A 12,996-nucleotide genomic window follows, 5' to 3' on the forward strand; every position below is an offset into this window, starting at 1 on the left:
TCAGTTCTAGTTCAGTTCTAGTTCAGTTCTAGTTCAGTTCTAGTTCAGTTCTAGTTCAGTTCTAGTTCAGTTCTAGTTCAGTTCTAGTTCAGTTCTAGTCCTGTTCTAATTCTGTTCTATTTCTATTCTAGTTCTGTTCTAGTTCTGTTCTAGTTCTGTTCTAGTTCTGTTCTAGTTCTGTTCTAGTTCTGTTCTAGTTCTGTTCTAGTTCTAGTTCTGTTCTAGTTCTGTTTGTAGTTATGTTTCCAGTGCTGTTTGTCCTTCTGTTTGTCCCTCTGTTCTAGTTCTGTTTTAGTTCTGTTATAGTTCTGTTCTAGTTCTGCTCTAGGTAGTATTGTCTTCATTCCACTCACCTTCTTCAACAGCTCGAAAGCTTTTGTATAAGCAATTGACAAATTAGCATAACCCTGTGGTTTCATCTTACTTATCACATCATTAAAAACATTTATATTCTCAGGCGTAGCCTGAACCAATGCATCCTTAAAGCACGGTACAATATCATCGGTAGTGGAGGAGTAATTAAAAATTGTAAAAAAATCATTATTGGAAAACGTATCCAATATACTACGTATAGTAAATTTGGCAACATGAAAACGGAATCCAGTCATAGAACCAGAATTATCCAGTAAAATAACAATATCCTTGGAGCAGGTGGCTGTTTCAATATACCACGAACGTTTGCGACAATCATAAGTATCGGCATTGCCATCGGGTTCGTGTTCCTCCCATTGGGAGGCAGGGAAGTGACGTAAAATGCCCGTATCTGAGCCAAAATACTGCCACGACAAGGCGGGATCGGATTGATAGTTTTGCTTAAACACCTCATCCAATTCTTCGGTCCACATAATGGCTTCTAGGACTCTGGGGTCTTTTATCGAAATAAAAATCACACAATTAGTAAATATTTGATAATAACACCCTATTCTCTTACTTACGTTTATCATACACATTGGAGGGTACATGGACGGAACTATATTCTGTATTCACAGATATATTATAAAAATGTGTATCCGGATTAAGTGTCATATTCAAGTACATATAACTATTATTTAGTAAATGTTCCATTAGCTCTTCAGCCGATTTTCCCTCAAATGTTGAGAATTTACTGGAATAATATTGAAATTCATTTTCGGCATACGTTCGATTATATTCGAAATTTTCGAAAACATCTTCGGCTTTAGCCTGTATACATTTAACAGCATCCATTTTACGGGCCAACATTTTGCCCACATTTGCTGTGATCGATTTAATAAGTTCGGTACCATTTTTTAATTCTACACGGGCATTATATTCTTTGTATTTCTATGAAATTGTTTTGATTAGATTTGATTAGTCGATTAGTATAAAGAAAACTTACCGCTTTAATTTCTTGTGACTTAGTCATACGTTGTGCGAGTTCCCACAGCTCATCGCCGAATTGGGTGGCCCATTTGCCAACACTGAAAGATAGGAAAGAAATTATTCGTTTGAGTTTCAAATAAGTAGAACAGATTTGGAAATAAACTAGAACTGAACTAGAAATGAACTAGAACTTAACTAGACCTAGAACTAGAACTGAACTAGAACTAGAATTAGAACTGAACTAGAACTGAACTAGAACTGAACTAGAACTGAACTAGAACTGAACTAGAACTGAACTAGAACTGAACTAGAACTGAACTAGAACTGAACTAGAACTGAACTAGAACTGAACTAGAACTGAACTAGAACTGAACTAGAACTGAACTAAAACTGAACTAGAACTGAACTAGAACTGAACTAGAACTGAACTAGATCAGAACTAGAACAGAACTAGAACTAGCTTAAACAGAACTGGAACTAAACTAGAACTGAACTTAAACAGAACTAGTTCCAAAACCTTTCTATGGAGTTAAAATTCTCTCTTTTTCCTACAGTATTACATAGAAAGACGCTGTAATGAAACCTCCACCTGTAACCAAGCCATTATGGTGGTTACCGATGGTGTGGCCGGTAATAATACCGAAATATTTGAAAAATACAATTGGGGTGATGGTGAAAATGGGACAATGAGTATGAAAGTACGTATATTCACCTATCTACTAGGTAAAGAAGTGACCAAAGTTCGAGAAATTCAATGGATGGCTTGTCTTAATCGAGGCTACTATTCGCATGTACAAACACTGGATGAGGTACAGGAAGAAGCGTTAAAATATGTAGATGTAATAGCAACGCCACTAGTGTTACAGGATGTGGAACATCCGCCCACTTGGACGCATTCGTTTACGGATAAAACGGTTTGTAAAAACATGGAGAAGAGAAATGTTAACAGTTTTTTTAAGTTTTTTGTTCTTTATTTTTAGTATAAACCCGAGGGTAATGCCACCGATGCACGTCTTATGATAGCAGTGGGGGTGCCGGCCTTTGATCGAACGTATCGTAAAGCCAACAGTACCGCCCACGCCCGGTTATTAGGCGTGGCGGGCACTGATGTGCCTGTAGAAGAAATAGATAAATTGACGTTGCCTTATAAGGTACTTTTGCTAACATTTAAGGGTTAATATGGTTTTATTAAACAAAAATATTTGCAGCTGGGGGTTAATGGTTATTCTTTTGTGGTTTCCAATAATGGTTATGTCCTTTTACATCCCGATTTAAGGCCTATAGGGGTAAGTTAGATCTTAATTAATAAATTTGTTAAAAAGTTTAAAATTTCTTTTATAATCATTAGCCCAACGGCGTCATGAATCCCAATTACAATAGCATTGATTTCACCGAAGTCGAGCAGCTATTCGAGGATAATTCTCCTCGTAATCCTGGCGAGTCAATTTTACAATTAAGACGCAGTATGGTCAATCATGAATCGGGTGAATTTAAAGATATTAGTGTAAAGCTACACTATGACAAAATGCGTCGTGTTTCAGAGGAAAAACAAGATTATTTTTTTGCTCCTTTACCGAATACACCCTTTTCCTTGGGCATCGTATTGCCCAGTGAATATGGCAAGACATGGATTAAGGTGGGTGAGGAGGTCTTGAAGAATATTCATATGAAAATCAATATATCGGACTTTTTTGTGGGTGAAAATTGGAAAGTACATCCCGATTGGGTCTATTGTAAATATCACTACTTAGAGGGTCATGAATTTAAGACGCCCGAAGCGGAACTTAAGCATTTTTTGGGTAAAATGGTGCAAAAGGATTGGAAATGGTCGGAACAATATGAGGAAGATGAACAGGATAGAGATGATGATGATTGTAAGTTGTAAAATTGTATTTTTTTTTAAAGAAACTAAATTCTGAAAAAAAGAATAACATTCCTATGCAAATGAAATTGAAAAACACATAATTTCGTATTTGAGTGAAAAATTATATCAGAAATTTAAAAATAATCTACTTTTCTAAACAATTTCCAAGAAATCTTAAACTTTTTTCAAACGTTCCTATTAAAATTGGAATTGAAACACTCAGAAATTGTATAATTTTAATAGAAATGATACAACAAACCTATAATTATTTCAATTCTGTGAAATAGTTCTCTAAAATTTTATTTTTTTTTGAAACGTTCCTATGGAAACGGAATTGAAACACTACAGATTTTTATAATTATAACTTAAAACTTTTAATTAATCAAAAATGTTCAAAAATTTCTTTAAATTTTAAAATTTTATTTAACATTCCTATAGAAATGGAATTGAAACATTAAAAAGTTTCATAATTCCAATGAAATTTTAGGCACAAATAATAAATTAGTAAAAAAAATTTTAACAAATTATCACAAAATCTTAATTTTTTTCCCCAAATGTTCCTATGAAAATGGAATTGAAACACAATAATTTTTCTTAGTTTCAACAGAAATGAGTTTAAAAGTTTGTATTTAATTAGAATCTGTAAAAAACACGTTAAGAAAATTTTAAACTTTACTAATCATTCCTATAGAAATGGAATTGAAACACCAAAAAATTTAACAATTTTAATAGAAATGAAATGACAAATTTATTTTTAGTTAATTTTTTTAAAATTTTGTGTAAATTTTGAAATTTTAACAAACGTTCCTATGGAAATGGAATTGAAACAAAATAAACTTTGGTTTTTACAACAGAAATTAAATCTAAAACTAATAATTTGTATAATATTAGTTGAAAATTATTAAAAATTTAAAATTTTTGTAAACATTCCTATGGAAATGGAATTGAAACATAATAAAATTTAAACAATTTTCTTGAAAAATTACATCGAAAGCTTTTTTATCAAATTATTTGAAAATTTAAATTAAAAATGTTAATTTTATTCATAGTTCCTATAGAAATGGGAATGAAACACCATAAACTTCTTTAAATTCTATATGAATTAGATTAGAAGCCTAAAATTAATTAAAATTAGTAAAAATTTTCTGTAAAATTTTTAATTTTAGAAAACGTTCCTATAGAAATGGGAATGAAACACTATAAATTTCTACAAATTCTATGTAAACTAGAATAAAAACTTAAAATTAATTAAAATTTGTAAAAATTTTCTGTAAAATTAAAAATTTTTTCAAACGTTCCTATAGAAATGGAAATGAAACACTATAATTTGTTCTAAAATCTATAAAAATTGAATAAGAAGCTTGAAATTCATTAAAATTAGTAAAAATTTTCAGTAAAATTTAAAATTTTAGCAAATGTTCCTATAGAAATGGGAATGAAACACTATAAATTTCTCTTAAACCTATAAAATTTAGAATAGAAACTTTAAATTAATTAAAATTAATAAAAAAATTCTATTAAATTAATAATTTTAGCAAACGTTCCTATAGAAATGGGAATGGAACACTATAAATTTCTACAAATTCTATAAAAATTGGTTAAAAAGCTTGAAATTAATTAAAATTAATAAAAAAAATTCTATTAAAATAAAAATTTTACCAAACGTTCCTGTAGAAATGGAATTGAAACACAAAAAATGTTTACTATTTCAAAGGAAATGTTAATATAAACATATAGTTAATAAGAATTTGTTAAAAATTTAAAAAAAAAAATTAATTTTTTTTAAACGTTCCTATGGAAATGGAATTGAAACACAAATTTTTTTATTATTTCCTTAGAAATAATAGCAGAAATTTAAAATTAATAAATTTTTCAAAACATTTTATTTAAATTGAACATTTTATTTAATGTTCCTATAGAAATGGAATTGAAACAAAGGAAAATTGTTCTTTTTTTGGAAAAGAAAAGAGTAATTAATAGCAAATCTCTTCTAATTTAGTAAATTGTGGCCGCAAATCCCTGTCCGATGATGCCTACTATTGCAATAAGGAACTGGTGCACTTGTTGATCTTCGATGCCAAGGTTACTAATTCCAGTTATGGTGTCTGGAAATTTGAAAGTGAGGAAGAGAAAGCTTTAATTGAAAGATTTGGAGCCACTTTACGTTTTGTAGCCACCATGAGTGGTTTGACACGTTGGCAATTTATCTATGGTGAAGTAGAGGTAGAGAATGATCGAGAGTTTGGAGATTATCATACTAAAGCTATAGATGAAACTTGGTATAGAAGCGCTATATTGGCACATCATGAAGAACGTACCGATAGTTTTGTATACTCTGTCAAACATCACAGTGATCCTGCCGAGGATAGTGAATTGAAAGTAACAGCTTCGCATGCCATCTTTCCCAGAGATGGTGGTAAAGAGGCACCAGCTTGTGTAGTGGGTTTTCAATTTTCACATGCCCAAATGTTGGATCGTTTCTTCAATATAACTTCTACGGATAATGTAAGTTTTTTTTTTAAGGAGATTTTTTTGGAATTCTAAACAATTGCTTTTGTTTTCTCTCAGTGCAATGGCTGCATTAAAACCTGCAACAGTGATGAGTTTGAGTGTTATGTTATAGACAACAATGCCTATATAGTCCTGGCCAGAAATGTTAATCATACGGGTAAATTTTTTGGTGAATTTCAAGGAGATGTTATGGAAGCCATGGTACAATTAGAAGTCTATCAAAGTATTGATGTTTATGACTATCAATCGTTATGTGTAGATGAAGATGCCAAGCAGAGTGATGGCAACAATCTAATGCATGTAAGTTTTTGTTAGAGAAAAGCTAAAGAAACCTTTTTTTTTAACAAGAAATTCTTTTAAAGCCCTGGAAGATTTTAACTGTGGCCTGGAAATGGTTAGTGTCTTCCATATTTTGGCATTACTCACGCATTAAATGGTGGGTAGATGGTGCACCCTGTAAGTATTTGCTTAATATTTTACAAAAAACCCTTATTAACAAACATCATTTTCCTCAGTTTTAGAATATAACGATGATATCGAAGATGATTATGATGCTGGTGGTTTTGGTCGTGATAATTTTGCTTCCATGCAACCTAAACCCAAAGAAGAAGATGAAGATGAAATGATATTTAATGAACCTGATCCACCACCAGTTTATGAGCCATGCGATAAGGTTACTACTTTATATAATCTTCAACCAAATTCTGTGGAGGGTATTAACGATGCCATACGATTACCGACTGTACGTCCATTTTATATAAAGAAAATACCACGTACAAATTTACTATTGGTGGTCATAAATGTATTGATGCCTTCGAAGGGTACGAAAAAAACCACCGAACCACAAAGACTTATCTATCCGAAGGAATTTCCATGCTATAAACTCAATATGAGTTTCTATGAACGAAGACGTATTGAGGAGTGTTTTACGGAACATCCGGATGTAAGTTTTTATAGAGAAATATTATAAATTTTTTTAACATTCGTATGAAAATGTTATTGAAAGACAAAAACGAGTTTTTTACTATAATTTGTAAAAAAAACACTGAAAAAAATTAATTTTTTTAAAACGTTCCTATAAAAAATGGAAATGAAACATTTAATTTCGCTAATTTAAACTGAAAAAAGTAGACAGCAATTAGTTTTGAAAACAAATTTCTAAAAAAAGTTGTTAAAAATTAAAATTTTTCAAAACGTTCCTATGAAAAATGGAAATGAAACATATAATTTCATACATTTAAATAGCAAAACGTACACATAATTAGTTTTTTACAATAATTTCTTAGAGAAATAGCCAAACATTTAAATTTTTCAAAACGTTTCTATAAGAAATGGAAATGAAACAAACAATTTTGTGAACTTAAGTACCACATTGAAGATAGCTTTTGGTATTTAACATAAATTTCTAATAAAAATTTTAAAATATCAAACATTTTCAAAACGTTCCTATCAAAATTGGAAATGAAACATAAAATTCCTTGCACTTAAGTTGCAAACTCAAAAGAACTACTGTTAATAAACACAAATTTCAAACAAAAGTTGCAAAAATTTTAAATTTTTCAAAACATTCCTATGACAAATGGAAATGAAACAAACAATTTTATGAACTTAAGTAGCAGATTGAAGATAGCTTTTGGTATTTAACATAAATATCTACAAAAATTTCAAAATATTAAAAAATTTCAAAACGTTCCTATGAAAAATGGAAATGAAACATAAAATTTGGTTAAATTAAGTAGCAAAATATAGAAAGCAAATGGTTTTTAACACAAATTTCAAAGAAAAATAGAAAAATATTAAAAATTTTCAAAACATTCCTATGAGAAATGGAAATGAAACAAACAATTTCGTGAACTTTAGTAACAAATTGTAGACAGCAATTTCTAATAAAAAATGCAAATTATCAAAAATTCCGTGCACTTAAGTAGCAAACTCAAAAGAGATACTGATATTTAACACAAATTTCAATGAAAAATAACAAAAAAATTAACAATTTTCATAACGTTCCTATGAAAAATGGATATGAAACATAAAAAATTTCAAATATTGTATTAAAATATTTGTAAAGAACTGCTAATAAATTTGTTTTGAAATTTTGAAAAATATTTAAGTTTTATAAAACGTTCCTATGAAAAATGGAATTGAAACATGGATTTTTTTTTAATTTTAACTGAAAACTGCAACTAATCATATTACTTTTAGCAAATTATAATGAAAAGTAGACACATTTTTAAGTTTTGTTTAATGTTCCTATGAAAAATGGAATTGAAACATAACAAATTTAAAAAATTTTATTCAAATATATGTAAAGAACTGCTAAATACCTTATTTTGTTATGAAATTTGGAAAAAAATAAGTTTTATAAAACGTTCCTATGAAAAATGGAATTGAAACATATCAAATTTTTAACTTTTTAATGAAATTGTAATCTAGAATTGCTAAACATTAAAAATTTGCAATAAAATTTTGTGAAATTTTAAGTTTTAAAAAACGTTCCTATTAAAAATGGAATTGAAACATAACAAATTTCTAAAAATTTTATTGAAATATTTGTAAAGAACTGCTAAATAACTTGTTTTGTTCTGAAATTTTGAAAAATATTTAAGTTTAAAAAAACGTTCCTATGAAAAATGGAATTGGAACATAAAAAAATTCGAAAATTTCATTCAGATATTTGTGAAGAACTGCTAAATATCTGTTTTTGTTATGAAACTTTATAAAATATTTAAGTTTTATAAAACGTTCCTATGAAAATGGAATTGAAACATGGAATTTTTTTGCATTTTAACTAAAAACTGCAACGATTCCTATTACTTTTAGTAAATTATAATGAAAATTAGAAAATTTTTTCAATTTATTTTTAACATTCCTATGAAAAATGGAATTGAAACATGGAATTTTTTTGTTTTTAACTAAAAACTGTAACAAATCATGTTATTTATAGCAAATTATAATGAAAACTAGACAAATTTTAGAATTTTATTTGACGTTCCTATGAAAAATGGAATTGAAACATAAAAAATTTCGAAAATTTCCTAAGAATAATTGTGAAGAACTGCTAAATATGTTGTTTTGTAATGAAATTTTGAAAAATATTAAGATTTTTAAAACGTTCCTATGAAAAATGGAATTGAAACATGGAATTTTTTTTGCATTTTCATTATATTATTTATAGTTATTTATAGCAATTTTTAATGAATACTAGACAAATTTTTCAATTTTATTTAACGTTCCTATAGAAAATGGAATTGAAACATGTTTTTTTTCATGTTTAGTTAAAATAATGAAGAAATGTAAGAAATTTGTTTAATTTTAAACCAATTTAAATGAAAGTTTAGAAATGTTCCTATAAAAATGGTATTGAAACATAGAAAATATTGATATTTTTAGTTTAAATTCAAAGAACTATCTTTGTTAAATTGTTTTTTCTCTCTCTCTCTCTCTCTTTTTACAGGAGGAGCTTTACACTTACTGTGGTGATGCCTCATCTTTAACATCTAATTTGTTAATTTTAAGTCTAACACTAACGCTGGTTTTACTAACACGTTATTTAAGACGTGCCTAAATGTTTACTCTTAATAATTTTCTCCATTTTTGTTTTTTTTACTCTGAACTGACACACTGATAGTAAAAGCACAATTGAAATGAAAATAAAACCTAAAATTTTCTTTAACAATTAGAAAAAGATGAAAATAACTTTAAAACAATCAGGGAGTAGAAAAATGAAGAATAAATTTGCCAAAAAATATATTTATATATAGAAAACAATTAGTAACATGGGTTTTTTTAAGTTTTTGAGTGCCATACATATACTCTCACACAAAAGTCCAAAACTCAAAAAAAAAAAAAAAAAATTATAAAATTTTATATTTATATATATATGTATACAACAACAATATACTGTAGTTTCAGTTTTATTTAGATTTATTATTATTAAACAGAATTTTAAAGTTTCATTTTAAGAAATAGCAAATTTTGTAGAAAATTGTTGTTTTTATAGTTTAGTTGGTTTTTTTTTAAAAGAAGTCCTTTTAAATGAAACTTTAAAATCTGTTAAATGTTTTTGTTTTGTTACTTATAGAATTTTTGTTAATAATGTTTTTTTATAAACAGCCAAAAAATTAAGTTTTTTTATAATAGATTTTTTATAACAAAAAAAAGTTTTGTTACAATTTTTTATATAAATTTTTAAAACAAACAACTAAAATAGTTACAAACCACCTTAAGTGTCAAGCAACTTTACCAACTATAAAACTTCAAAAAAAAAAAAACAACAACAACACTACTACTAGTCAACAAGTTTAGAACCTAATAAAAAAATTTTCTTAGCAATTTTTAAAAAATCTTAAGTTAACATTTTTCTAAAAAAAAACTCATAATTTTTCTTAAACAAAAAGTTTTATTTTAATAAAATTTTTTTTCTTAAAACAACAAAAAGAAAACAAAAAAATTGCCTTTATATTTTAAAAATATTATAAAACAAACTTGAGAATGTATATGATGATGAATCAAAGTATAGCAAAACAAGAATGAAATCAAAAAAGGGGGGGTTCAACTAGGGCTTGTCTCCTTGCTAAAGCAAATTAAGAAGTTAACTAATTATGTAAAGAAAACAAAAATACTTAAAAATTATAAATTAAAAAAAATTGTAGACAAAAATTCTTAGTAAAAAGAAAAATATAAAAAAAACTAAATCTAGTTATAAAATATTTATTTTTGAAAGTTTTAAATTAAAAAAAACCAAAAAAAAAACTATATATACATAGAAAATGTAAGAATTTAATAAAGAAAATTTCTTTGAAAAAGAATTGTTTTAATAATTAAGAAAAGAAAAACTGTATAAAAATATTTAAAAAAAAAAGACCAATTGTTTAAATAAATTTAAAAATTTCAAACTAAAGATCATTTCAAAACTAAGAAAAACTATAAGTAAGTATGATTTTAAACACAAAAAGCTACATTTTTTGAATTTTTAGTAAAAAAAAAAACATTCCTATGAAAAATGGAATTGAAACATAACAAAAAGATAAATTTTCTTAACCACAACATAGACATTGAAACAAAAACCTTAAAAATATAAAAGAAATCTGAAAAATTTACAATTTTCCTAAACGTTCCTATAGAAAATGGAAATGAAACATTGAGAAATTTAAAAATTCTCACAAAAATCTCCATAACAATAAAATTTCTATAGAAAATCGTCAATAAACTTTAATAATATTAAATTTTTATCAAATGTTCCTATAGGAAATGGAAATAAAACATTGAGAAATATAAAAATTTTCACAAAAATATCTTCATTAATGCAATACCAATACGAAATCAACAAAATTATTAAAAATATAAAATTTTAATTCAATGTTCCTATAGAAAATGGAAATGAAACATTGAGAAATCAAAAAATTTCCACAGAAATCATTTTAGCAATAAAATTCTCTAAAACAAATTCATAAAAATGTAAAAGAAATCGGAAAAATTTACAACTTTCCTAAACGTTCCTATAGCAAATGGAAATGAAACATTGAGAAATTTAAAAATTCTCACAAAAATTTCCTTAACAATAAAATTACCAGAGAAAATCGTTAAAAAACTTTAATAATATTAAATTTTTATCAAATGTTCCTATAGAAAATGGAAATGAAACATTGAAAAATTTAAAATTTTTCACAAAAATCTCTTTAGTAATGCAATTCTAGTACGAAATCATCGAAATTTTTAAAAAATATAAAATTTTAATCCCATGTTCCTATAGAAAATGGAAATGAAACATTAAGAAACTTAAAATTTTCCACAAATATCTCTTCAGTAATTCAATTCTAATATGATATTATCAAAATGTTTGAAAAATGTCAAATTTTTATATAATGTTCCTATAGAAAATGGAAATGAAACATTGAGAAATATAAAAATGTTCACAAAAATCTCTTCAGTAATACAATTCCAATACGAAATCAGCAAAATTATTAAAAAATATTTAACTTTCATTCAATGTTCCTATAGAAAATGGAAATGAAACATTGCGAAACATAAAAAATTTTCATAAAAATCTCTTTAGTAAAAAATTCTAATATAATTCAAAGTAAATATCTCAACAGTTTAACAGAAATCTGAAAAATTCCCAATTTTCCTAAACGTTCCTATAGAAAATGGAAATGAAACATTTTGAAACATCAAAATTTTTGCATAAATTCTTTTAACAATAAAATTTCTAAACAAAATCATCAAAGTACTTCATAAATTTTAAAATTTTCCTTAACATTCCTATAGAAAATGGAAATGAAACATAATTAATTTGAAAATTTTACACGATATTCTTTTTAGTTACAAAATTCTAATATAAAATTAACAAAAAACTTAAAAAACATAAAATTTTCTTTTACGTTCCTATAGAAAATGGAAGTGAAACATAACAAATTTGAAAAATTTACACAAAAATCTCTTTAGAAATAAAATTCTAAAAAGAAAATCTTCAAAAAACTTAAAAAATATTGAATTTTCGTTAGCGTTCCTATAGAAAATGGAATTGAAACATTATGAAAATCAAAAGAATTCTAAAAAATAGGCTTTTTTATTAAAATTCTAATACAAAAACATCAAAAACGTAAAAAAATATTATTTTTTTCATTAACGTTCCTATAGCAAATGGCAATGAAACATTGTAAATTAAAAAAAAAAATCAAAAATAGCAACAGTACTTCCCAACCTACAAAAATATATAACATAATTATATAAATTTTCAAATTTATTTCAACATTCCTATAGAAAATGGAAATGAAACACTTAAAATTTTGCTAAAACTATGAAATTTTCATTAAGTATTAAACAAATATTCTAAATGTATAAATGTTTTTAAATAATTTCTTTAATTTAAATTTGTTTTCATAATGTTCCTATGAAAAATGGAAATGAAACACAGCAAAATTTAAAAAAATTACTAAAAACCTCTTTAACAACAAAAGGCTAATGTAAATACTTAAAAAAATCTTAAAAAAATTTAATTTGTTTGCAGCATTCCTATGCCAAATGGAAATGAAACACTTTAAAATTACAAAAAACTATATTAATATATTCAAAAAGTAAAAACTAACCTAACTATGTAAACTAGTTTTCAAAATTTTCAACACAAATTAAACGTTTCTATAGAAAATGGAATTGCAACATTAATAATTATCAATATCTTTGCTTTTTAATATGGATTCTGGACATGAAAAAGTCATATATTTTTAAAATTCTGCTTAAAAATGGTCTTTGTTATATGATTTCAATGACTCATTCGATTT

At 26.1% G+C, this 12,996-nt stretch overlaps 1 protein-coding gene across 1 annotated transcript in view; it reads left to right on the forward strand.

Annotated features, from left to right (window-relative positions):
* Positions 1–9,625, forward strand: part of LOC111677685 (voltage-dependent calcium channel subunit alpha-2/delta-4) — a 10,977-nt gene extending 1,352 nt beyond the window's left edge. Inside the window, exons 2-11 of the mRNA XM_023438848.2 lie at positions 458–515; positions 1,896–2,255; positions 2,322–2,492; positions 2,550–2,627; positions 2,690–3,215; positions 5,205–5,710; positions 5,774–6,016; positions 6,079–6,172; positions 6,232–6,659; positions 9,171–9,625. Of these exons, the coding sequence (XP_023294616.2) occupies positions 458–515; positions 1,896–2,255; positions 2,322–2,492; positions 2,550–2,627; positions 2,690–3,215; positions 5,205–5,710; positions 5,774–6,016; positions 6,079–6,172; positions 6,232–6,659; positions 9,171–9,281 (2,575 nt within the window). The 3' untranslated portion in view covers positions 9,282–9,625. The remainder of the gene's footprint in view (positions 1–457; positions 516–1,895; positions 2,256–2,321; positions 2,493–2,549; positions 2,628–2,689; positions 3,216–5,204; positions 5,711–5,773; positions 6,017–6,078; positions 6,173–6,231; positions 6,660–9,170) is intronic.
* The last annotated feature ends 3,371 nt before the right edge of the window (positions 9,626–12,996 follow it).

The sequence above is a fragment of the Lucilia cuprina genome, chromosome 2 (assembly GCF_022045245.1).
Source record: "Lucilia cuprina isolate Lc7/37 chromosome 2, ASM2204524v1, whole genome shotgun sequence".
In the NCBI taxonomy this organism is placed as follows: domain Eukaryota; kingdom Metazoa; phylum Arthropoda; class Insecta; order Diptera; family Calliphoridae; genus Lucilia; species Lucilia cuprina.